The sequence below is a fragment of the Phyllobates terribilis genome, unplaced genomic scaffold (genome assembly GCF_046119375.1).
Source record: "Phyllobates terribilis strain yellow unplaced genomic scaffold, ASM4611937v1 Scaffold_9__5_contigs__length_417890890, whole genome shotgun sequence".
Lineage (NCBI taxonomy): Eukaryota > Metazoa > Chordata > Amphibia > Anura > Dendrobatidae > Phyllobates > Phyllobates terribilis.
The window spans coordinates 407,293,053-407,320,312 of record NW_027362769.1 but is presented as its reverse complement, the minus strand read 5'-3'; the positions used below and the strand labels follow the sequence as shown (position 1 = coordinate 407,320,312).

At 51.0% G+C, this 27,260-nt stretch overlaps 1 protein-coding gene across 1 annotated transcript in view; it reads left to right on the top strand.

Moving 5' to 3' along the window:
• The window catches only part of LOC141161271 (uncharacterized), a 50,117-nt gene extending 26,495 nt beyond the window's left edge, over positions 1-23,622 (top strand). The window contains exon 4 of the mRNA XM_073646067.1: positions 21,417-23,622. Coding sequence (XP_073502168.1) covers positions 21,417-21,844 — 428 coding nt within the window. The 3' untranslated portion in view covers positions 21,845-23,622. The remainder of the gene's footprint in view (positions 1-21,416) is intronic.
• The last annotated feature ends 3,638 nt before the right edge of the window (positions 23,623-27,260 follow it).

Below are 27,260 nucleotides of genomic sequence, written 5' to 3'. Positions count from 1 at the left end.
GCCTTCTACATTGCTCTGTGCTCCTCCTCCTAGACCCGTTCTCTGCCTTCTACATTACTCTGTGCTCCTCCTCCTAGACCCGTCCTCTGCCTTCTACATTTCTCTGTGCTCCTTCTCTTAGATCTGTCCTCTGCCTTCTACATTACCCTGTGCTCCTTCTCTTAGACCTGTCCTCTGCCTTCTACATTACTCTGTGCTCCTCCTCCTAGACCTGTACTCTGCCTTCTACATTACTCTGTGCTCCTCCTCCTAGACCCGTCCTCTGCCTTCTACATTACTCTGTGCTCCTCCTCCTTGACCTGTCCTCTGCCTTCGACATTACTCTGTGCTCCTTCTCTTAGACCTGTCCTCTGCCTTCTACATTACTCTGTGCTCCTCCTCCTAGACCTGTCTTCTGTCTTCTACATTGCTCTGTGCTCCACCTCCTAGACCTGTCCTCTGCCTTCTACATTACTCTGTGCTCTTCCTCCTAGACCTGTCCTCTGCCTTCTACATTACTCTGTGCTCCTCCTCCTAGACCTGTCCTCTGCCTTCTACATTACTCTGTGCTCCTCCTCCTAGACCTGTCCTCTGCCTTCTACATTACTCTGTGCACCTCCTCCTAGACCTGTCCTCTGCCTTCTACATTGCTCTGTGCTCCTCCTCCTAGACCCGTTCTCTGCCTTCTACATTACTCTGTGCTCCTCCTCCTAGACCTGTCCTCTGCCTTCTACATTACTCTGTGCACCTCCTCCTAGACCTGTCCTCGGCCTTCTACATTACTCTGTGCTCCTCCTCCTAGACCTGTCCTCTGCCTTCTACATTACTCTGTGCTCCTCCTCCTAGACCTGTCCTCTGCCTTCTACATTACTCTGTGCTCCTCCTCCTAGACCTGTCCTCTGCCTTATACATTACTCTGTGCTCCTCCTCCTAGATCTGTCCTCTGCCTTCTACATTACTCTGTGCTCCTCCTCCTAGACCTGTCCTCTGCCTTCTACATTACTCTGTGCTCCTCCTCCTAGACCTGTCCTCTGCCTTCTACATTACTCTGTTCTCCTTCTCCTAGACCTGTCCTCTGCCTTTTACATTACTCTGTGCTCCTCCTCCTAGACCCATCCTGTCTTCTACATTGCTCTTTGCTCCTCCTCCTAGACCTGTCCTCTGCCTTCTACATTACTCTATGCTCCTCCTCCTAGACCTGTCCTCTGCCTTCTACATTACTCTGTGCTCCTCCTCCTAGACCTGTCCTCTGCCTACTACATTACTCTGTGCTCCTCCTCCTAGACCTGTTCTCTGCTTTCTACATTACTCTGTGCTCCTCCTCCTAGACCTGTCCTCTGCCTACTACATTACTCTGTGCTCCTCCTCCTAGACCGGTTCTCTGCTTTCTACATTACTCTGTGCTCCTCCTCCTAGACCTGTCCACTGCCTACTACATTACTCTGTGCTCCTCCTCCTAGACCTGTCCTCTGCCTCCTACATTACTCTGTGCTCCACCTCCTAGACCTGTCCTCTGCCTTCTACATTGCTCTGTGCTCCACCTCCTAGACCTGTCCTCTGCCTTCTACATTACTCTGTGCTCCTCCTCCTAGACCTGTCCTCCCCCTCTACATTACTCTGTGCTCCTCCTCCTAGACCTGTCCTCAGCCTTCTACATTACTCTGTGCTCCTCCTCCTAGACCTGTCCTCTGCCTTCTACATTGCTCTGTGCTCCACCTCCTAGACCTGTCCTCTGCCTTCTACATTACTCTGTGCTCCTGCTCCTAGACCTGTCCTCTGCCTTCTACATTACTCTGTGCTCCTCCTCCTAGACCTGTCTTCTGCCTTCTACATTACTCTGTGCTCCTCCTCCTAGACCTTTCCTCTGCCTTCTACATTACTCTGTGCTCCTCCTCCTAGACCTGTACTCTGCCTTCTACATTACTCTGGGCTCCTCCTCCTAGACCTGTCCTCTGCCTTCTACATTACTCTGCTCCTCCTCCTAGACCTGTACTCTGCCTTCTACATTACTCTGCTCCTCCTCCTAGACCTCTACTCTGCCTTCTACATTACTCTGTGCTCCTCCTCCTAGACCCGTCCTCTGCCTTCTACATTGCTCTGTGCTCCTCCTCCTAGACCTGTCCTCTGCCTTCAACATTACTCTGTGCTCCTTCTCTTAGACCTGTCCTCTGCCTTCTACATTACTCTGTGCTCCTCCTCCTAGACCTGTCTTCTGTCTTCTACATTGCTCTGTGCTCCACCTCCTAGACCTGTCCTCTGCCTTCTACATTACTCTGTGCTCCTCCTCCTAGACCTGTCCTCTGCCTTCTACATTACTCTGTGCACCTCCTCCTAGACCTGTCCTCTGCCTTCTACATTGCTCTGTGCTCCTCCTCCTAGACCCCTTCTCTGCCTTCTACATTACTCTGTGCTCCTCCTCCTAGACCTGTCCTCTGCCTTCTACATTACTCTGTGCTCCTCCTCCTAGACCTGTCCTCTGCCTTCTACATTACTCTGTGCACCTCCTCCTAGACCTGTCCTCTGCCTTCTACATTACTCTGTGCTCCTCCTCCTAGACCTGTCCTCTGCCTTCTACATTACTCTGTGCTCCTCCTCCTAGACCTGTCCTCTGCCTTCTACATTACTCTGTGCTCCTCCTCCTAGACCTGTCCTCTGCCTTATACATTACTCTGTGCTCCTCCTCCTAGACCTGCCCTCTGCCTTCTACATTACTCTGTGCTCCTCCTCCTAGATCTGTCCTCTGCCTTCTACATTACTCTGTGCTCCTCCTCCTAGACCTGTCCTCTGCCTACTACATTACCCTGTGCTCCTTCTCCTAGACCTGTTCTCTGCCTTCTACATTACTCTGTGCTCCTCCTCCTAGACCTGTCCTCTGCCTTCTACATTACTCTGTGCTCCTCCTCCTAGACCCGTCCTCTGCCTTCTACATTACTCTGTGCTCCTCCTCCTAGACCCGTCCTCTGCCTTCTACATTAGTCTGTACTCCTCCTCCTAGACCCGTCCTCTGCCTTCTACATTACTCTGTTCTCCTTCTCTTAGATCTGTCCTCTGCCTTCTACATTACCCTGTGCTCCTTCTCTTAGACCTGTCCTCTGTCTTCTACATTACTCTGTGCTCCTCCTCCTAGACCTGTACTCTGCCTTCTACATTACTCTGTGCTCCTTCTCTTAGATCTGTCCTCTGCCTTCTACATTATCCTGTGCTCCTTCTCTTAGACCTGTCCTCTGCCTTCTACATTACTCTGTGCTCCTCCTCCTAGACCTGTCCTCTGCCTTCTACATTACTCTGTGCTCCTCCTCCTAGACCCGTCCTCTGCCTTCTACATTACTCTGTGCTCCTCCTCCTAGACCCGTCCTCTGCCTTCTACATTACTCTGTGCTCCTCCTCCTAGACCCGTCCTCTGCCTTCTACATTACTCTGTGCTCCTTCTCTTAGATCTGTCCTCTGCCTTCTACATTACCCTGTGCTCCTTCACTTAGACCTGTCCTCTGCCTTCTACATTACTCTGTGCTCCTCCTCCTAGATCTGTACTCTGCCTTCTACATTACTCTGTGCTCCTCCTCCTAGACCCGTCCTCTGCCTTCTACATTACTCTGTGCTCCTCCTCCTAGACCTGTCCTCTGCCTTCGACATTACTCTGTGCTCCTTCTCTTAGACCTGTCCTCTGCCTTCTACATTACTCTGTGCTCCTCCTCCTAGACCTGTCTTCTGTCTTCTACATTGCTCTGTGCTCCACCTCCTAGACCTGTCCTCTGCCTTCTACATTACTCTGTGCTCTTCCTCCTAGACCTGTCCTCTGCCTTCTACATTACTCTGTGCTCCTCCTCCTAGACCTGTCCTCTGCCTTCTACATTACTCTGTGCTCTTCCTCCTAGACCTGTCCTCTGCCTTCTACATTACTCCGTGCTCTTCCTCCTAGACCTGTCCTCTGCCTTCTACATTACCCTGTGCTCCTTCTCTTAGACCTGTCCTCTGCCTTCTACATTACTATGTGCTCCTCCTCCTAGACCTGTCCTCTGCCTTCTACATTACTCTGTGCTCCTCCTCCTAGACCCGTCCTCTGCCTTCTACATTACTCTGTGCTCCTCCTCCTAGACCCGTCCTCTGCCTTCTACATTACTCTGTGCTCCTTCTCTTAGATCTGTCCTCTGCCTTCTACATTACCCTGTGCTCCTTCTCTTAGACCTGTCCTCTGCCTTCTACATTACTCTGTGCTCCTCCTCCTAGACCTGTACTCTGCCTTCTACATTACTCTGTGCTCCTCCTCCTAGACCCGTCCTCTGCCTTCTACATTACTCTGTGCTCCTCCTCCTAGACCTGTCCTCTGCCTTCGACATTACTCTGTGCTCCTTCTCTTAGACCTGTCCTCTGCCTTCTACATTACTCTGTGCTCCTCCTCCTAGACCTGTCTTCTGTCTTCTACATTGCTCTGTGCTCCACCTCCTAGACCTGTCCTCTGCCTTCTACATTACTCTGTGCTCTTCCTCCTAGACCTGTCCTCTGCCTTGTACATTACTCTGTGCTCCTCCTCCTAGACCTGTCCTCTGCCTTCTACATTACTCTGTGCACCTCCTCCTAGACCTGTCCTCTGCCTTCTACATTGCTCTGTGCTCCTCCTCCTAGACCCGTTCTCTGCCTTCTACATTACTCTGTGCTCCTCCTCCTAGACCTGTCCTCTGCCTTCTACATTACTCTGTGCACCTCCTCCTAGACCTGTCCTCTGCCTTCTACATTACTCTGTGCTCCTCCTCCTAGAACTGTCCTCTGCCTTCTACATTACTCTGTGCTCCTCCTCCTAGACCTGTCCTCTGCCTTCTACATTACTCTGTGCACCTCCTCCTAGACCTGTCCTCTGCCTTCTACATTGCTCTGTGCTCCTCCTCCTAGACCCGTTCTCTGCCTTCTACATTACTCTGTGCTCCTCCTCCTAGACCTGTCCTCTGCCTTCTACATTACTCTGTGCACCTCCTCCTAGACCTGTCCTCTGCCTTCTACATTACTCTGTGCTCCTCCTCCTAGAACTGTCCTCTGCCTTCTACATTACTCTGTGCTCCTCCTCCTAGACCTGTCCTCTGCCTTCTACATTACTCTGTGCTCCTCCTCCTAGACCTGTCCTCTGCCTTATACATTACTCTGTGCTCCTCCTCCTAGACCTGCCCTCTGCCTTCTACATTACTCAGTGCTCCTCCTCCTAGATCTGTCCTCTGCCTTCTACATTACTCTGTGCTCCTCCTCCTAGACCTATCCTCTGCCTACTACATTACCCTGTGCTCCTCCTCCTAGACCCGTCCTCTGCCTTTTACATTACTCTGTGCTCCTCCTCCTAGACCCGTCCTCTGCCTTCTACATTACTCTGTCCTCCTTCTCTTAGATCTGTCCTCTGCCTTCTACATTACCCTGTGCTACTTCTCTTAGACCTGTCCTCTGCCTTCTACATTACTCTGTGCTCCTCCTCCTAGACCTGTACTCTGCCTTCTACATTACTCTGTGCGCCTCCTCCTAGACCCGTCCTCTGCCTTCTACATTACTCTGTGCTCCTCCTCCTAGACCTGTCCTCTGCCTTCGACATTACTCTGTGCTCCTTCTCTTAGACCTGTCTTCTGTCTTCTACATTGCTCTGTGCTCCACCTCCTAGACCTGTCCTCTGCCTTCTACATTACTCTGTGCTCTTCATCCTAGACCTGTCCTCTGCCTTCTACATTACTCTGTGCTCCTCCTCCTAGACCTGTCCTCTGCCTTCTACATTACTCTGTGCACCTCCTCCTAGACCTGTCCTCTGCCTTCTACATTGCTCTGTGCTCCTCCTCCTAGACCCGTTCTCTGCCTTCTACATTACTCTGTGCACCTCCTCCTAGACCTGTCCTCTGCCTTCTACATTACTCTGTGCTCCTCCTCCTAGACCTGTCCTCTGCCTTCTACATTACTCTGTGCTCCTCCTCCTAGACCTGTCCTCTGCCTTCTACATTACTCTGTGCTCCTCCTCCTAGACCTGTCCTCTGCCTTATACATTACTCTGTGCTCCTCCTCCTAGACCTGCCCTTTGCCTTCTACATTACTCTGTGCTCCTTCTCCTAGATCTGTCCTCTGCCTTCTACATTACTCTGTGCTCCTCCTCCTAGACCTGTCCTCTGCCTACTACATTACCCTGTGCTCCTTCTCCTAGACCTGTTCTCTGCCTTCTACATTACTCTGTGCTCCTCCTCCTAGACCTGTCCTCTGCCTTTTACATTACTCTGTGCTCCTCCTCCTAGACCCATCCTGCCTTCTACATTGCTCTTTGCTCCTCCTCCTAGACCTGTCCTCTGCCTTCTACATTACTCTATGCTCCTCCTCCTAGACCTGTTCTCTGCTTTCTACATTACTCTGTGCTCCTCCTCCTAGACCTGTCCTCTGCCTACTACATTACTCTGTGCTCCTCCTCCTAGACCTGTTCTCTGCTTTCTACATTACTCTGTGCTCCTCCTCCTAGACCTGTCCTGTGCCTACTACATTACTCTGTGCTCCTCCTCCTAGACCTGTTCTCTGCTTTCTACATTACTCTGTGCTCCTCCTCCTAGACCTGTCCTCTGCCTACTACATTACTCTGTGCTCCTCCTCCTAGACCTGTTCTCTGCTTTCTACATTACTCTGTGCTCCTCCTCCTAGACCTGTTCTCTGCTTTCTACATTACTCTGTGCTCCTCCTCCTAGACCTGTCCTCTACCTACTACATTACTCTGTGCTCCTCCTCCTAGACCTGTCCTCTGCCTACTACATTACTCTGTGCTCCTCCTCCTAGACCCGTCCTCTGCCCCCTCCATTACTCTGAGCTCCTCCTCCTAGACCCGTCCTCTGCCCCCTACATTACTCTGTGCTCCTCCTCCTAGACCTGTCCTCTGCCTTCTACATTACTCTGTGCTCCTCCTCTTAGACCTGTCCTCTGCCTTCTACATTACTCTGTGCTCCTCCTCCTAGACCTGTCCTCTGCCTTCGACATTACTCTGTGCTCCTTCTCTTAGACCTGTCCTCTGCCCTCTACATTACCCTATGCTCCTTCTCTTAGACCTGTCCTCTGCCTTCTACATTACTCTGCTCCTCCTCCTGGACCTGTCCTCTACCTTCTACATTAGTATTCCTCCTCCTAGACCTGTCCTCTGCCTTCTACATTACTCTGTGCTCCTCCTTCTAGACCTGTCCTGTGCCTCCTACATTACTCTGTGCTCCTTCTCTTAGACCTGTCCTCTGCCTCCTACATTACTCTGTGCTCCTCCTCCTAGACCGATCCTGTCTTCTACATTGCTCTTTGCTCCTCCTCCTAGACCTGTCCTCTGCCTTCTACATTACTCTATGCTCCTCCTCCTAGACCTGTCCTCTGCCTACTACATTACTCTGTGCTCCTCCTCCTAGACCTGTTCTCTGCTTTCTACATTACTCTGTGCTCCTCCTCCTAGACCTGTCCTCTGCCTACTACATTACTCTGTGCTCCTCCTCCTAGACCTGTTCTCTGCTTTCTACATTACTCTGTGCTCCTCCTCCTAGACCTGTCCTCTGCCTTCCACATTACTCTATGCTCCTCCACTTAGACCTTTCCTCTGCCTTCTACATAACTCTGTGCTCTTCCTCCTAGACCTGTCCTCTGCCTTCTACATTACTCTATGCTCCTACTCTTAGACCTTTCCTCTGCCTTCTACATTACTCTGTGCTCCTCCTCTTAGACCTGTCCTCTGCCTTCTACATTACTCTGTGCTCCTCCTCCTAGACCTGTCCTCTGCCTTCTACATTACTCTGTGCTCCTCCTCCTAGACCCGTCCTCTGTCTTGTGCATTACTCTGTGCTCCTCCGCCTAGACCCATCTTCTGCCTTCTACATTACTCTGTGCTCCTCCTCCTAGACCTGTCCTCTGCCTTCTACATTACTCTGTGCTCCTCCTCCTAGACCTGTCCTCTGCCTTCTACATTACTCTGTGCTCCTCCTCCAAGACCTGTCCTCTGCCTTCTACATTACTCTGTGCTCTTCCTCCTAGACCTTTCCTCTGCCTTCTACATTACTCTGTGCTCTTCCTCCTAGACCTGTCCTCTGCCTTCTACATTACTCTGTGCTCCTCCTCCTAGACCTGTCCTCTGCCTTCTACATTACTCTGTGCTCTTCCTCCTAGACCTGTCCTCTTCCTTCTACATTACTCTGTGCTCCTCCTGCTAGACCTGTCCTCAGCCTTCTACATTACTCTGTGCTCTTCCTCCTAGACCTTTCCTCTGCCTTCTACCTTACTCTGTGTTCCTCCTCCTAGACATGTCCTCTGCCTTCTACATTACTCTGTGCTCCTCCTCCTAGACCTGTCCTCTGCCTTCTACATTACTCTGTGCTCTTCCTCCTAGACCTGTACTCTGCCTTCTACATTACTATGTGCTCCTCCTCCTAGACCTGTCCTCTGCCTTCTACATTACTCTGTGCTCCTCCTCCTAGACCCGTCCTCTGCCTTCTACATTACTCTGTGCTCCTCCTCCTAGACCCTTCCTCTGTCTTCTACATTTCTCTGTGCTCCTTCTCTTAGATCTGTCCTCTGCCTTCTACATTACCCTGTGCTCCTTCTCTTAGACCTGTCCTCTGCCTTCTACATTACTCTGTGCTCCTCCTCCTAGACCTGTACTCTGCCTTCTACATTACTCTGTGCTCCTCCTCCTAGACCCGTCCTCTGCCTTCTACATTACTCTGTGCTCCTCCTCCTAGACCTGTCCTCTGCCTTCGACATTACTCTGTGCTCCTTCTCTTAGACCTGTCCTCTGCCTTCTACATTACTATGTGCTCCTCCTCCTAGACCTGTCCTCTGCCTTCTACATTACTCTGTGCACCTCCTCCTAGACCTGTCTTCTGTCTTCTACATTGCTCTGTGCTCCACGTCCTAGACCTGTCCTCTGCCTTCTACATTACTCTGTGCTCTTCCTCCTAGACCTGTCCTCTGCCTTCTACATTACTCTGTGCTCCTCCTCCTAGACCTGTCCTCTGCCTTCTACATTACTCTGGGCACCTCCTCCTAGACCTGTCCTCTGCCTTCTACATTGCTCTGTGCTCCTCCTCCTAGACCCGTTCTCTGCCTTCTACATTACTCTGTGCTCCTCCTCCTAGACCCGTCCTCTGTCTACTACATTTCTCTGTGCTCCTTCTCTTAGATCTGTCCTCTGCCTTCTACATTACCCTGTGCTCCTTCTCTTAGACCTGTCCTCTGCCTTCTACATTACTCTGTGCTCCTCCTCCTAGACCTGTACTCTGCCTTCTACATTACTCTGTGCTCCTCCTCCTAGACCCGTCCTCTGCCTTCTACATTACTCTGTGCTCCTCCTCCTAGACCTGTCCTCTGCCTTCGACATTACTCTGTGCTCCTTCTCTTAGACCTGTCCTCTGCCTTCTACATTACTCTGTGCTCCTCCTCCTAGACCTGTCTTCTGTCTTCTACATTGCTCTGTGCTCCACCTCCTAGACCTGTCCTCTGCCTTCTACATTACTCTGTGCTCTTCCTCCTAGACCTGTCCTCTGCCTTCTACATTACTCTGTGCTCCTCCTCCTAGACCTGTCCTCTGCCTTCTACATTACTCTGTGCACCTCCTCCTAGACCTGTCCTCTGCCTTCTACATTGCTCTGTGCTCCTCCTCCTAGACCCGTTCTCTGCCTTCTACATTACTCTGTGCTCCTCCTCCTAGACCTGTCCTCTGCCTTCTACATTACTCTGTGCACCTCCTCCTAGACCTGTCCTCGGCCTTCTACATTACTCTGTGCTCCTCCTCCTAGACCTGTCCTCTGCCTTCTACATTGCTCTGTGCTCCTCCTCCTAGACCTGTCCTCTGCCTTCTACATTACTCTGTGCTCCTCCTCCTAGACCTGTCCTCTGCCTTATACATTACTCTGTGCTCCTCCTCCTAGATCTGTCCTCTGCCTTCTACATTACTCTGTGCTCCTCCTCCTAGACCTGTCCTCTGCCTACTACATTACCCTGTGCTCCTTCTCCTAGACCTGTTCTCTGCCTTCTACATTACTATGTGCTCCTCCTCCTAGACCTGTCCTCTGCCTTTTACATTACTCTGTGCTCCTCCTCCTAGACCCATCCTGTCTTCTACATTGCTCTTTGCTCCTCCTCCTAGACCTGTCCTCTGCCTTCTACATTACTCTATGCTCCTCCTCCTAGACCTGTCCTCTGCCTACTACATTACTCTGTGCTCCTCCTCCTAGACCTGTTCTCTGCTTTCTACATTACTCTGTGCTCCTCCTCCTAGACCTGTCCTCTGCCTACTACATTACTCTGTGCTCCTCCTACTAGACCGGTTCTCTGCTTTCTACATTACTCTGTGCTCCTCCTCCTAGACCTGTTCTCTGCTTTCTACATTACTCTGTGCTCCTCCTCCTAGACCTGTCCACTGCCTACTACATTACTCTGTGCTCCTCCTCCTAGACCTGTCCTCTGCCTCCTACATTACTATGTGCTCCTCCTCCTAGACCTGTCCTCTGCCTTCTACATTACTCTGTGCTCCTCCTTCTAGACCTGTCCTCTGCCTCCTACATTACTCTGTGCTCCACCTCCTAGACCTGTCCTCTGCCTTCTACATTGCTCTGTGCTCCACCTCCTAGACCTGTCCTCTGCCTCCTACATTACTCTGTGCTCCTCCTCCTAGACCTGTCCTCTGCCTTCCACATTACTCTGTGCTCCTCCTCCTAGACCCATCCTGTCTTCTACATTGCTCTTTGCTCCTCCTCCTAGACCTGTCCTCTGCCTTCTACATTACTCTATGCTCCTCCTCCTAGACCTGTCCTCTGCCTACTACATTACTCTGTGCTCCTCCTCCTAGACCTGTTCTCTGCTTTCTACATTACTCTGTGCTCCTCCTCCTAGACCTGTCCTCTGCCTACTACATTACTCTGTGCTCCTCCTCCTAGACCGGTTCTCTGCTTTCTACATTACTCTGTGCTCCTCCTCCTAGACCTGTTCTCTGCTTTCTACATTACTCTGTGCTCCTCCTCCTAGACCTGTCCACTGCCTACTACATTACTCTGTGCTCCTCCTCCTAGACCTGTCCTCTGCCTCCTACATTACTATGTGCTCCTCCTCCTAGACCTGTCCTCTGCCTTCTACATTACTCTGTGCTCCTCCTCCTAGACCTGTCCTCTGCCTCCTACATTACTCTGTGCTCCACCTCCTAGACCTGTCCTCTGCCTTCTACATTGCTCTGTGCTCCACCTCCTAGACCTGTCCTCTGCCTTCTACATTACTCTGTGCTCCTCCTCCTAGACCTGTCCTCCCCCTCTACATTACTCTGTGCTCCTCCTCCTAGACCTGTCCTCAGCCTTCTACATTACTCTGTGCTCCTCCTCCTAGACCTGTCCTCTGCCTTCTACATTGCTCTGTGCTCCACCTCCTAGACCTGTCCTCTGCCTTCTACATTACTCTGTGCTCCTGCTCCTAGACCTGTCCTCTGCCTTCTACATTACTCTGTGCTCCTCCTCCTAGACCTGTCTTCTGCCTTCTACATTACTCTGTGCTCCTCCTCCTAGACCTTTCCTCTGCCTTCTACATTACTCTGTGCTCCTCCTCCTAGACCTGTACTCTGCCTTCTACATTACTCTGTGCTCCTCCTCCTAGACCTGTCCTCTGCCTTCTACATTACTCTGCTCCTCCTCCTAGACCTGTACTCTGCCTTCTACATTACTCTTCTCCTCCTCCTAGACCTGTACTCTGCCTTCTACATTACTCTGTGCTCCTCCTCCTAGACCCGTCCTCTGCCTTCTACATTACTCTGTGCTCCTCCTCCTAGACCTGTCCTCTGCCTTCGACATTACTCTGTGCTCCTTCTCTTAGACCTGTCCTCTGCCTTCTACATTACTCTGTGCTCCTCCTCCTAGACCTGTCTTCTGTCTTCTACATTGCTCTGTGCTCCACCTCCTAGACCTGTCCTCTGCCTTCTACATTACTCTGTGCTCTTCCTCCTAGACCTGTCCTCTGCCTTCTACATTACTCTGTGCTCCTCCTCCTAGACCTGTCCTCTGCCTTCTACATTACTCTGTGCACCTCCTCCTAGACCTGTCCTCTGCCTTCTACATTACTTTGTGCTCCTCCTCCTAGACCTGTCCTCTGCCTTCTACATTACTCTGTGCACCTCCTCCTAGACCTGTCCTCTGCCTTCTACATTACTCTGTGCTCCTCCTCCTAGACCTGTCCTCTGCCTTCTACATTACTCTGTGCTCCTCCTCCTAGACCTGTCCTCTGCCTTCTACATTACTCTGTGCTCCTCCTCCTAGACCTGTCCTCTGCCTTATACAATACTCTGTGCTCCTCCTCCTAGACCTGTCCTCTGCCTTCTACATTACTCTGTGCTCCTCCTCCTAGACCTGTCCTCTGCCTTATACATTACTCTGTGCTCCTCCTCCTAGACCCATTCTCTGCCTTCTACATTACTCTGTGCTCCTCCTCCTAGACCTGTCCTCTGCCTTCTACATTACTCTGTGCTCCTCCTCCTAGACCTGTCCTCTGCCTACTACATTACCCTGTGCTCCTTCTCCTAGACCTGTTCTCTGCCTTCTACATTACTATGTGCTCCTCCTCCTAGACCTGTCCTCTGCCTTCTACATTACTCTGTGCTCCTCCTCCTAGACCCATCCTCTGCCTTCTACATTACTCTGTGCTCCTCCTCCTTGACCCGTCCTCTGCCTTCTACATTAGTCTGTGCTCCTCCTCCTAGACCCGTCCTCTGCCTTCTACATTACTCTGTTCTCCTTCTCTTAGATCTGTCCTCTGCCTTCTACATCACCCTGTGCTCCTTCTCTTAAACCTGTCCTCTGCCTTCTACATTACTCTGTGCTCCTCCTCCTAGACCTGTACTCTGCCTTCTACATTACTCTGTGCTCCTTCTCTTAGATCTGTCCTCTGCCTTCTACATTATCCTGTGCTCCTTCTCTTAGACCTGTCCTCTGCCTTCTACATTACTCTGTGCTCCTCCTCCTAGACCTGTACTCTGCCTTCTACATTACTATGTGCTCCTCCTCCTTGACCTGTCCTCTGCCTTCTACATTACTCTGTGCTCCTCCTCCTAGACCCGTCCTCTGCCTTCTACATTACTCTGTGCTCCTCCTCCTAGACCCGTCCTCTGCCTTCTACATTACTCTGTGCTCCTTCTCTTAGATCTGTCCTCTGCCTTCTACATTACCCTGTGCTCCTTCTCTTAGACCTGTCCTCTGCCTTCTACATTACTCTGTGCTCCTCCTCCTAGACCTGTACTCTGCCTTCTACATTACTCTGTGCTCCTCCTCCTAGACCCGTCCTCTGCCTTCTACATTACTCTGTGCTCCTCCTCCTAGACCTGTCCTCTGCCTTCGACATTACTCTGTGCTCCTTCTCTTAGACCTGTCCTCTGCCTTCTACATTACTCTGTGCTCCTCCTTCTAGACCTGTCTTCTGTCTTCTACATTGCTCTGTGCTCCACCTCCTAGACCTGTCCTCTGCCTTCTACATTACTCTGTGCTCTTCCTCCTAGACCTGTCCTCTGCCTTCTACATTACTCTGTGCTCCTCCTCCTAGACCTGTCCTCTGCCTTCTACATTACTCTGTGCACCTCCTCCTAGACCTGTCCTCTGCCTTCTACATTGCTCTGTGCTCCTCCTCCTAGACCCGTTCTCTGCCTTCTACATTACTCTGTGCTCCTCCTCCTAGACCTGTCCTCTGCCTTCTACATTACTCTGTGCACCTCCTCCTAGACCTGTCCTCTGCCTTCTACATTACTCTGTGCTCCTCCTCCTAGAACTGTCCTCTGCCTTCTACATTACTCTGTGCTCCTCCTCCTAGACCTGTCCTCTGCCTTCTACATTCCTCTGTGCTCCTCCTACTAGACCTGTCCTCTGCCTTATACATTACTCTGTGCTCCTCCTCCTAGACCTGCCCTCTGCCTTCTACATTACTCTGTGCTCCTCCTCCTAGATCTGTCCTCTGCCTTCTACATTACTCTGTGCTCCTCCTCCTAGACCTGTCCTCTGCCTACTACATTACCCTGTGCTCCTTCTCCTAGACCTGTTCTCTGCCTTCTACATTACTATGTTCTCCTCCTCCTAGACCTGTCCTCTGCCTTTTACATTACTCTGTGCTCCTCCTCCTAGACCCGTCCTCTGCCTTCTACATTACTCTGTGCTCCTTCTCTTAGATCTGTCCTCTGCCTTCTACATTACCCTGTGCTCCTTCTCTTAGACCTGTCCTCTGCCTTCTACATTACTCTGTGCTCCTCCTCCTAGACCTGTACTCTGCCTTCTACATTACTCTGTGCTCCTCCTCCTAGACCCGTCCTCTGCCTTCTACATTACTCTGTGCTCCTCCTCCTAGACCTGTCCTCTGCCTTCGACATTACTCTGTGCTCCTTCTCTTAGACCTGTCCTCTGCCTTCTACATTACTCTGTGCTCCTCCTCCTAGACCTGTCTTCTGTCTTCTACATTGCTCTGTGCTCCACTTCCTAGACCTGTCCTCTGCCTTCTACATTACTCTGTGCTCTTCCTCCTAGACCTGTCCTCTGCCTTCTACATTACTCTGTGCTCCTCCTCCTAGACCTGTCCTCTGCCTTCTACATTACTCTGTGCACCTCCTCCTAGACCTGTCCTCTGCCTTCTACATTGCTCTGTGCTCCTCCTCCTAGACCCGTTCTCTGCCTTCTACATTACTCTGTGCTCCTCCTCCTAGACCTGTCCTCTGCCTTCTACATTACTCTGTGCACCTCCTTCTAGACCTGTCCTCTGCCTTCTACATTACTCTGTGCTCCTCCTCCTAGACCTGTCCTCTGCCTTCTACATTACTCTGTGCTCCTCCTCCTAGACCTGTCCTCTGCCTTCTACATTACTCTGTGCTCCTCCTCCTAGACCTGTCCTCTTCCTTATAGATTACTCTGTGCTCCTCCTCCTAGACCTGCCCTCTGCCTTCTACATTACTCTGTGCTCCTTCTCCTAGATCTGTCCTCTGCCTTCTACATTACTCTGTGCTCCTCCTCCTAGACCTGTCCTCTGCCTACTACATTACCCTGTGCTCCTTCTCCTAGACCTGTTCTCTGCCTTCTACATTACTATGTGCTCCTCCTCCTAGACCTGTCCTCTGCCTTTTACATTACTCTGTGCTCCTCCTCCTAGACCCATCCTGTCTTCTACATTGCTCTTTGCTCCTCCTCCTAGACCTGTCCTCTGCCTACTACATTACTCTGTGCTCCTCCTCCTTGACCCGTCCTCTGCCCCCTCCAATACTCTGAGCTCCTCCTCCTAGACCCGTCCTCTGCCCCCTACATTACTCTGTGCTCCTCCTCCTAGACCTGTCCTCTGCCTTCTACATTACTCTGTGCTCCTCCTCTTAGACCTGTCCTCTGCCTTCTACATTACTCTGTGCTCCTCCTCCTAGACCTGTCCTCTGCCTTCGACATTACTCTGTGCTCCTTCTCTTAGACCTGTCCTCTGCCCTCTACATTACCCTGTGCTCCTTCTCTTAGACCTGTCCTCTGCCTTCTACATTACTCTGCTCCTCCTCCTGGACCTGTCCTCTACCTTCTACATTAGTATTCCTCCTCCTAGACCTGTCCTCTGCCTTCTACATTACTCTGTGCTCCTCCTTCTAGACCTGTCCTCTGCCTTCTACATTACTCTGTGCTCCTCCTCTTAGACCTGTCCTCTGCCTTCTAAATTACTCTGTGCTCCTCCTCCTAGACCTGTCCTCTGCCTTCGACATTACTCTGTGCTCCTTCTCTTAGACCTGTCCTCTGCCCTCTACATTACCCTGTGCTCCTTCTCTTAGACCTGTCCTCTGCCTTCTACATTACTCTGCTCCTCCTCCTGGACCTGTCCTCTACCTTCTACATTAGTATTCCTCCTCCTAGACCTGTCCTCTGCCTCCTACATTACTCTGTGCTCCTTCTCTTAGACCTGTCCTCTGCCTCCTACATTACTCTGTGCTCCTCCTCCTAGACCCATCCTCTGCCTTCCACATTACTCTGTGCTCCTCCTCCTAGACCCATCCTGTCTTCTACATTGCTCTTTGCTCCTCCTCCTAGACCTGTCCTCTGCCTTCTACATTACTCTATGCTCCTCCTCCTAGACCTGTCCTCTGCCTACTACATTACTCTGTGCTCCTCCTCCTAGACCTGTTCTCTGCTTTCTACATTACTCTGTGCTCCTCCTCCTAGACCTGTCCTCTGCCTACTACATTACTCTGTGCTCCTCCTCCTAGACCTGTTCTCTGCTTTCTACATTACTCTGTGCTCCTCCTCCTAGACCTGTCCTCTGCCTTCCACATTACTCTATGCTCCTCCACTTAGACCTTTCCTCTGCCTTCTACATAACTCTGTGCTCTTCCTCCTAGACCTGTCCTCTGCCTTCTACATTACTCTATGCTCCTACTCTTAGACCTTTCCTCTGCCTTCTACATTACTCTGTGCTCCTCCTCCTAGACCCGTCCTCTGCCTTGTGCATTACTCTGTGCTCCTCCTCCTAGACCCATCTTCTGCCTTCTACATTACTCTGTGCTCCTCCTCCTAGACCTGTCCTCTGCCTTCTACATTACTCTGTGCTCCTCCTCCTAGACCTGTCCTCTGCCTTCTACATTACTCTGTGCTCCTCCTCCAAGACCTGTCCTCTGCCTTCTACATTACTCTGTGCTCTTCCTCCTAGACCTGTCCTCTTCCTTCTACATTACTCTGTGCTCCTCCTGCTAGACCTGTCCTCAGCCTTCTACATTACTCTGTGCTCTTCCTCCTAGACCTTTCCTCTGCCTTCTACCTTACTCTGTGTTCCTCCTCCTAGACCTGTCCTCAGCCTTCTACATTACTCTGTGCTCTTCCTCCTAGACCTTTCCTCTGCCTTCTACCTTACTCTGTGCTCCTCCTCCTAGACATGTCCTCTGCCTTCTACATTACTCTGTGCTCCTCCTACTAGACATGTCCTCTGCCTTGTACATTACTCTGTGCTCCTCCTCCTAGACCTGTCCTCAGCCTTTTACATTACTCTGTGCTCCTCCTCCCAGACCTGTCTTCTGCCTTCTACATTATTCTGTGCTTCTCCTTCTAGACCTTTCCTCAGCCTTCTACATTACTCTGTGCTCCTCCTCCTAGACCTTTCCTCAGCCTTCTACATTACTATGTGCTCCTCCTCCTAGACCTGTCCTCTGCCTTCTACATTACTCTGTGCTCCTCCTCCTAGACCTGTCCTCTGCCTTCTACATTACTCTGTGCTCCTCCTCCTAGACCTGTCCTCTGCCTTCTACATTACTCTCTGCTCCTCCTCCTAGACCCGTCCTCTGCCTTCCACATTACTCTGTGCTCCTCCTCCTAGACCTTTCCTCTGCCTTCTACATTGCTCTGTGCTCTTCCTACTAGACCTGTCCTCTGCCTTCTACATTACTCTGTGCTCCTCCTCCTAGACCTGTCCTCTGCCTTCTACATTATTCTCTGCTCCTCCTCTTAGACCTTTCCTCTGCCTTCTACATTACTCTGTGCTCTTCCTCCTAGACCTGTCCTCTTCCTCCTACATTACTCTGTGCTCCTCCTCCTAGACCTGTTCTTTACCTTCTACATTACTCTGTGCTCTTCCTCCTAGACCTGTCCTCTGCCTTCTACATTACTCTATGCTCCTCCTCTTAGACCTTTCCTCTGCCTTCTACATTACTCTGTGCTCTTCCTCCTAGACCTGTCGTCTGCCTTCTACATTACTCTATGCTCCTACTCTTAGACTTTTCCTCTGCCTTCTACATTACTCTGTGCTCCTCCTGTTAGACCTTTCCTCTGCCTTCTACATTACTCTGTGCTCCTCCCCCTAGGCCTGTCCTCAGCCTTCTACATTACTCTCTGCTCCTCCTCCTAGACCCATCCTCTGCCTTGTGCATTACTCTGTGCTCCTCCTCCTAGACCCATCTTCTGCCTTCTACATTACTCTGTGCTCCTCCTCCTAGACCTTTCCTCTGCCTTCTACATTACTCTGTGCTCTTCCTCCTAGACCTGTCCTCTGCCTTCTACATTACTCTGTGCTCCTCCTCCTAGACCTGTCCTCTGCCTTCTACATTACTCTGTGCTCTTCCTCCTAGACCTGTCCTCTGCCTTCTACATTACTCTTTGCTCCTCCTCCTAGACCTGTCCTCAGCCTTCTACATTACTCTGTGCTCTTCCTCCTAGACCTTTCCTCTGCCTTCTACCTTACTCTGTGTTCCTCCTCCTAGACATGTCCTCTGCCTTCTACATTACTCTGTGCTCCCCCTCCTAGACATGTCCTCTGCCTTCTACATTACTCTGTGCTCCTCCTCCTAGACCTGTTCTCAGCCTTCTACATTACTCTGTGCTCCTCCTCCTAGACATGTCCTCTGCCTTCTACATTACTCTGTGCTCCTCCTCCTAGACATGTCCTCTGTCTTCTACATTACTCCGTGCTCCTCCTGCTAGACCTTTCCTCAGCCTTTTACATTACTCTGTGCTCCTCCTCCTAGACCTGTCTTCTGCCTTCTACATTATTCTGTGCTCCTCCTTCTAGACCTTTCCTCAGCCTTCTACATTACTCTGTGCTCCTCCTCCTAGACCTTTCCTCAGCCTTCTACATTACTATGTGCTCCTCCTCCTAGACCTGTCCTCTGCCTTCTACATTACTCTGTGCTCCTCCTCCTAGACCTGTCCTCTGCCTTCTACATTACTCTGTGCTCCTCCTACTAGACCTGTCCTCTTCCTTCTACATTACTCTCTGCTCCTCCTCCTAGACCCATCCTCTGTCTACCACATTACTCTGTGCTCCTCCTCCTAGACCTTTCCTCTGCCTTCTACATTACTCTGTGCTCCTCCTCCTAGACCTGTCCGCTGCCTTCTTCGTTACTCAGTGCTCCTCCTCCTCCTAGACCTGTCCTCTGCCTTCTACATTACTCTGTGCTCCTCCTCCTAGACCTGTCCTCTGCCTTCTACATTACTCTCTGCTCCTCCTCCTAGACCTTTCCTCTGCCTTCTACATTACTCTGTGCTCCTCCTCCTAGACCCATACTCTGCCTTCCACATTACTCTGTGCTTCTCCTCCTAGACCTTTCCTCTGCCTTCTACTTTACTCTGTGCTCCTCCTCCTAGACCTGTCCGCTGCCTTCTACGTTACTCAGTGCTCCTCCTCCTCCTAGACCTGTCCTCTGCCTTCTACATTACTCTGTGCTCCTCCTCCTAGACCTGTCCTCTGCCTTCTACATTACTCTGTGCTCCTTCTCATAGACCCATCCTCTGCCTTCCACATTACTCTGTGCTCCTCCTCCTAGGACCTGTCCTCTGCCTTCTATATTACTCTGTGCTCCTCCTCCTAGACCTGTCCTCTGTCTTCTACATTACTCTGTGCTCCTCCTCCTAGACCTGTCCTCTGCCTTCTACATTACTCTGTGCTCTTTCTCCTCCTAGACCTGTCCTCTGCCTTCTACATTACCCTGTGCTCCTTCTCTTAGACCTGTCCTCTGCCTTCTACATTACTCTGTGCTCCTCCTCCTAGACCTGTACTCTGCCTTCTACATTACTCTGTGCTCCTCCTCCTAGACCTGTCCTCTGCCTTCTACATTACTCTGTACTCCTCCTCCTAGACCTGTCCTCTGCCTTCTACATTACTCTGTGCTCTCCCTCCTAGACCTGTCCTCTGCCTTCTACATTACTCTGTGCTCCTCCTCCTAGACCTGTCCTCTGCCTTCTACATTACTCTGTGCTCCTCCTCCTAGACCTGTCCTCTGCCTTCTACATTACTCTGTGCTCCTCCTCCTAGACCCGTCCTCTGCCTTCTACATTACTCTGTGCTCCACCTCCTAGACCTGTCCTCTGCCTTCCACATTACTCTGTGCTCCTCCTCCTAGACCTTTCCTCTGCCTTCTACATTACTCTGTGCTCCTTCTCCTAGACCCGTCCTCTGCCTTCCACATTACTCTGTTTCTTCTCCTCCTAGACCTGTCCTCTCCCTTCTACATTACTCTGTGCTCCTCCTCCTAGACCCGTCCTCTGCCTTCTACATTACTCTGTTCTCCTCCTCCTAGACCTGTCCTCTGCCTTCCACATTACTCTGTGCTCCTCATCCTAGACCTGTCCTCTGCCTTCTACATTACTCTGTGCTCCTCCTCCTAGACCTGTTCTCTGCCATCTACATTATTCTGTGCTCCTTCTCATAGACCCATCCTCTGCCTTCTACATTACTCTGTGCTCCTCCTCCTCCTAGACCCGTCCTCTGCCTTCTACATTACTCTGTGCTCCTTCTCATAGACCTGTCCTCTGCCTTCTACATTATTCTGTGCTCCTCCTCCTAGACCTGTCCTCTGCCTTCTATATTACTCTGTGCTCCTCCTCCTAGACCTGTCCTCTGTCTTCTACATTACTCTGTGCTCCTCCTCCTAGACCTGTCCTCTGCCTTCTACATTACTCTGTGCTCTTTCTCCTCCTAGACCTGTCCTCTGCCTTCTACATTACCCTGTGCTCCTTCTCTTAGACCTGTCCTCTGCCTTCTACATTACTCTGTGCTCCTCCTCCTAGACCTGTACTCTGCCTTCTACATTACTCTGTGCTCCTCCTCCTAGACCTGTCCTCTGCCTTCTACATTACTCTGTACTCCTCCTCCTAGACCTGTCCTCTGCCTTCTACATTACTCTGTGCTCTCCCTCCTAGACCTGTCCTCTGCCTTCTACATTACTCTGTGCTCCTCCTCCTAGACCTGTCCTCTGCCTTCTACATTACTCTGTGCTCCTCCTCCTAGACCTGTCCTCTGCCTTCTACATTACTCTGTGCTCCTCCTCCTAGACCTGTCCTCTGCCTTCTACATTACTCTGTGCTCCTCCTCCTACGCCTGTCCTCTGCCTTCTACATTACTCTGTGCTCCTCCTCCTAGACCTTTCCTCTGCCTTCTACATTACTCTGTGCTCCTCCTCCTAGACCTGTCCTCTGCCTTCTACATTACTCTGTGCTCCTCCTCCTAGACCTTTCCTCTGCCTTCTACATTACTATGTCTTCTCTTCTTCATTACTCTGTTGATTCTCCAACATCAATTCAATATGTCATCAGGAATTCGAATACAATACTACAATACTATAAATGCCCTGTGGTTAGCGGTCAGATTCTAGATTGCTAATCTCAATGACTAGACTCTTTGGGGAATAAAGATGTTCTCAGTCCTATGGCCTTTGTGTGTTCCTAACAAAGTGACTTGTACATTCCCCTCCATATTTGGTTTATTGGATCATTTCCATCCAATAGTTCACCTCTTAGCCTGACATGTTCCTATCAGAGAGGAAAGCGAGGACACAGAGACAAGCTCTGTAGATTGTCTACTCATGGCTCAATGGCTGGAAAATGTTTGGCTATATCGAGCTGATGCCTGGATCTGCGGTGAAAGGAGGAACCGAGACAGAATTATAGATATCTGCAGAATAAGTAATAGTCCGCATTCCATCTATCATATTAATCCTTTGCACAATTATCTCCTAGGTCTCTTCCCCACCGTGGTCATCACCCGTAAGCTGAGCGAGCATCTTCCAGACATTCAGGAGAAGTTCAGGAGGATGGGGGTGGACAACATATTCCCCGTGGAGAACTACACAGTGGAAGATAATGAGAAAACCCGGGGGAAACATGAGGGGATCCTGAAGTGTCTGTACGAGATCATGAGAGATGTGGATTTCCGGATGGAGGAGACAAGAAACCCCGGCAAGGAGAAGATGGAGAGGAAGAAAATCTTATTACAATTTGCCCATGATAGAGGTCTGGAGAAAGTACAGAAAAAATTGGATGGAGAGCGCGCCAGATGGGAGGATTTGGATACATGGATAAAGGCGAGGAATGTTATCACAAAAGAAGATATGATGTTGTGGATGAGGGTGCACAAACCCAACGTAAAACAATGCAGCCTGCAATAAAGTATCACGTCTTATAAGGAAGCGCTATCCTGAATAGAGGACATTCACTCAACTCAGGTTATTCCATCTGGAATCTACTGTAAATCTGACAATCATAATCTCTGTGCGTCTGACATGTGGTATCGAGAACTCCTCGGGGGAGGAGACTGACGTCAATGAATAAAACTATAGACAGATATAAAATCTATGAAACCGATAAATAATTGGTTCTCTATCAATACGACAATGGTGTGATACAGATTTTCATCATAACGGCGAGAGCCAATGTAATTAATCATGTGATCCATGCACATGAGCGCAGCCGCTTATCACAGAGCGGAGGAGGGTGAGGATCCGGGTGGGATTACTCCCCTTCACTTTGGTGGTTGATACTTTACATCTAGATCTGGAGAACACACATAGATCTAACACAACAATCACCAGCAACTACAGATAAGCAAATCTAATTTGTGACAAATGTTTTTGGTATAAAACAGCAAAAGCAAACAATACGCTATTCGTTTTACACAAACCACCTAAAATGCTTGCCACCATTTTACACATTGTAGAGAATTGCATTTTCCAGAGCAGATTGACACAAGCCTAGGCTGTGCTCCACGGGCTTCCCCATAATGCCTCGCTGCTATCACTTCACATAGTACAGCCAATCTGGAGACACTGTCATAGCCTGTATAAAAGCAGAGGCAGGGAATGCAGCAGTCCTTTTTATAGTGAATATGCATAGCGAGAGTATATCACAGGTCAGAAATAGATCCATAAATATAGAAGATACTGTACAGAGAGACTGATAGTACAGAAGAGAGAACACAACAGCTTTAACTTAGAAGGAGAAAGAAACGATAGCAGATCATGAGGCAGGGCCATGGGTGTGGACACATAGATGGCTGCTGCTTTCTTGATTGTTGTGGTTATAGTGCTGCTGTAATGAAATCACACTTTTTTGCATTTATACAGAAGCAAGCCACTAATATTGCTGAAAAAAAAATTACAGTACAGACCAAAAGTTTGGACACACCTTCTCATTTAAAGGTTTTTCTGCATTTTCATGACTATGAAAATTGTACATTCACACTGAAGGCATCAAAACTATGAATTACCACATGTGGAATTATATACTTAACAAAAAAGTGTGAAACAACTGAAAATATGTCTTATATTCTAGGTTCTTCAAAGTAGCCACCTTTTGCTTTGATGACTGCTTTGCACACTCTTGGCATTCTCTTGATGAGCTTCAAGAGGTAGTCACCGGAAATGGTCTTCCAACAATCTTGAAGCAGTTCCCAGAGATGCTTAGCACTTGTTGATATCAGGTTGAGTCTGCTAGCAGGGTTACAGACAGTGATGAGTTAATGCTGTGTGATGACAGCTCACCGAGGGTGGGCACTTTAGGAAAATTCCTGCTTAAGTTTCCAGAAAGCAGGAGGAGTCACTCAGTAAGAGATAGGACAGAGAATCCTACAGGCAGCCTGAGTATATTGGCTGCTAGGGTAGATGGGAGCTCCATACCCTCAGACAGTGGGTTCACCAGTGTGCAAGTCTCCCTATGCGAGAGCACGAGTCCTGTTAGCCAGACGGAGAAACTCTCAAAGGTAGTGAGGACCCGGGGCACTTCTAGTCTGTAGGAAGCAGAGGAAGATAAATAGCACTCCAGGCTAAGACGTGAGGGAGAGATTGGATCCAGATCACTGTCAGTGTTACAGAAGACTCTCTCTTGGGCTAGAGATAGAGTCACAGAGATGCTTCACTCAAAGAGGGAACCAGGGCTGAAGGAGTTACCAGCGCCTGTGAAAGAGATGATAACCTGTCGGGCCTTATCCACTATATCTGCCTGTAAATACTGTACATATTCCTCTTCCCCAAGTAAAGTTCAAGTTCTGGTTAAGAACCTCGTGTCCTCTGAATTTATTGCTGCCCTGGTCCCAGAAGAGAAATGCCTGGAGACAGCCGCGATCGGGTGGCTTGAAGTAAGTGAAGAGCACTACATACACAGCCACACTTCAGAGGGAGGACACGTATTGTCTGCAGGGTGCCAGAGCGAGAGGGGGCTACAGCTCGTCCACGACTACCTCGCTGGGGCACCTTACATACATAATATCAGCATCGCTGTCTCACCTGCTCTCACTAAAACCTGCAGCATTCGGATGTGGAGCCGGACGAGGGATGTCATCCTGGAATGTTGGCGCAGTTATCGGGGCACCACCGGGAAGAGATAGTCAGACTCCAAGCCAATGCCTTCAGCTGAGACTTCCTCGCCCTTATCTATTACTAAATGGAAGCTAGAGTGATGGAGGCCACAGCGAGCAATAAAAGAAAATTACTGGGGCCCAGGAATACGGAGGGGCCACATCAGATGGATTATTGATATCGTTGTTCAGGAAGTCTGAGAATACAGCAAGTTCTGCAGCTCAAGAGTCTATTTCTCATGAAAGAAGCTCTTGTCTAGTAATTTACACCTTGGAAACCCTTAGACCATTGTAGTGCCGGCGTCCCTGCCATCTGCTAGGCAGGGACGCTGTTCCCCTCACCGCTCTGCTCCGTGCCCGGCGTCCCTCTCCCGCTCTGCTGGCAGCGCGCGCTCCTTCCCGGCCACTGTGCTTAGGGCGCGCGCGCCCTCCTTCCCTCTTAAAGGGGCCACGCGCGCCGTCCTAAGGAGTCCCCGGCCAATGGCCGGAGGACTTTACCATATATAAGGCACCTCCTCCAAAATGGAGGTGCCCGAGCAATGTTGTTGCACCGTTCTACTCTGCTTCAGCCCTCAGGTCCCGTTGCCAGTTACCTGCCAGTTACCTGCCAGATTCCTGCCAGCTTGCTGTCCTAATCCTGCCTGATTTCCTGTTACCTGCCTGCCTGCCTGAGGTCCGACGGTCTGCCTTACAACTCCGGTCAGTCTGTCTAAGGACCAACTTGCCCGCTCACCTGGGAGCGCACATCAGCTACCTGCCTGCTTGCCTGAGGTCCGACGGTCTGCCTTACAACTCCGGTCAGTCTGTCTATGGACCAGCTTGCCCGCTCACCTGGGAGCGCTTCTCCGCTACCTGCCTGCTTGCCTGCCCGGAGGCTCCGCTGTCACGTGCTGTGACCACCAGCTATTCCAGACTCTTGCCCGCTCACCTGGGAGCGCTTCTCCGCTACCTGCCTGCTTGCCTGCCCGGAGGCTCCGCTGTCACGTGCTGTGACCACCAGCTATTCCAGACTCTTGCCCGCTCACCTGGGAGCGCTTCTCCGCTACCTGCCTGCTTGCCTGCCCGGGGGTTCCGCTGTCACGTGCTGGGAGCACCAGCTATTCCAGAGACTCTTGCCCGCTCACCTGGGAGCGCTTCTCCGCTACCTGCCTGCTTGCCTACCTGGAGGCTCCGCCGTCACGTGCTGTGACCACCTGCTATTCCAGAGACTCTCGCTTGCTCACCTGGGGGCACACATCCTCCATCTGCCTTGCTAGCCTACCTGGAGGTTCAGCCATCACAGGTCGTACCTACCCTTTACCTAGAGACTGCCCCGGTCACTTGCCGTGACCTCCAGCCCGTTCTTCCAGAGACTGCCCCGGTCACTTGCCGTGACCTCCAGCCCGTTCTTCCAGAGACTGCCCTGATCACTTGCCGTGACCTCCTGCCCGTACACCCAGAGACTGTCCCGGTCACCTGCTGTGATTGCCTGCCTGGTCACCACCCGCTCCCTTACAAGGACCGCTCCCTTGTATAGTAGCCCAGAGGTTCCGCCTCCCAGACCCGTTACAGTTTGCTCGGGCCATGGAACCCGGTGGCACCCAAGCTCCCTCGCTCTCGGACCTGTGTCATGAACTGTCCCGTCAAAGGTCCCAACAGGAGTCCATCCTGGGTCACCTGCGGAATGTCAATACTCGCCTGGACACTCTGACTGTTCCACCAACAACCTCCGCCAGTGCCATGTCTCGCAATCCGGCAGCTCCGCTGTCCACTAACACCATGATATCCTACCCCGGACCTCGGCTTTCTGCACCTCCTCGCTTCGGAGGCGACTCAGCCCAGGCTCGGGGCTTCATAAATCAGTGCACCCTGCACTTTGAACTATTGTCCCACCAGTTTAACTCCGACCGAGCCAAAATTGCATTCATCATGTCCCATCTCACCGGGGAGGCCCTGGCCTGGCTAAATCCTCTATGGGAGAGAGGAGACCCCCTGGTGTCCAACTTGCCTGCTTTTCTCACGGCTTTCCGGAAAGTCTTCGACGAACCCGGACGGAAGACCTCATCCGCATCATCGTTGCTACGCCTCCGTCAGGAAAGTCTCACCGTGGGCCAATATGCCATACGGTTCCGTACCCTTGCCTCGGAGCTGGCCTGGGATAACGACGCTCTGGTTTCCGTCTTCTGGGAGGGTCTGTCCGGCCGTATTAAAGATGAACTTGCCGGTCGGGACATTCCTACCACTCTCGATGACTTAATAACTCTTGCCACCCGGATTGACCTACGGTTCCAGGAGCGTGCCAGAGAGGTCACCCGTGAGAGGAGGTTACCACGTCTAGCTCCTACTTTTCAGAAACCCGTCACTCCTTCTGTCTCTAACCAGGTACACCCTCCTGAGCCTATGCAGGTCGACCAGACCAAGATGGTCAAGACCCGTCAGGACTTACGCCGTGCCGAGGGGACCTGCTTCTACTGTGGCAGTAAGGAGCACCGGATCCGTGCCTGCCCGGAGAGGTCGGGAAACGCCTGTGTCTAGGTTCGCTCAGAGAGGTCCACCTAGACAAGAATAAATCCTCTCCATCCCTGCTGTTGTCAGTTTCAATCGTCTACGGGGAGAACCGTTATTTCGAACTAGCCCAACTGGACTCTGGAGCAGCCGGGAATCTTATTTCACAGTCCCTGGTAGAGAAATACCGCATCCCCACCAAACCTCTGGCTGTACCCTTGTCTGTTGCTGCCGTGGATGGGGGGCTCTTACCACGCCCCATCCAACTCATCACCGAATCCATTACTCTGCAGGTGGGAATGCTGCATTCTGAAAGTATCTCCTTCCATGTTCTGCCTGGACTCTCTCACGCCCTCTTGCTAGGCCTACCTTGGCTCCAGAAACATGCACCCGTTCTTGACTGGCAGACCGGAGAAGTCCTTCGCTGGGGACAGGGCTGCCATAAGACCTGTCTGGTTCCCGTTCATCCCGTCCGTCCTTCTCCTACCCCAGCTAATCTACCTGGACTTCCGATTCCTTATTGGTCTTATGCTGATGTCTTTAATAAAAAGAAGGCAGAGACACTACCCCCTCATAGACCATACGACTGCCCTATCGACCTGTTACCTGGTACTTCTCCTCCCCGTGGGCGTATTTATCCATTATCCGCTGCTGAGACCCGGTCGATGTCCGAATATATTGAGGAGAATCTGGCCAGGGGATTCATCCGGAAATCTACCTCCCCGGCGGGAGCAGGCTTCTTTTTCGTC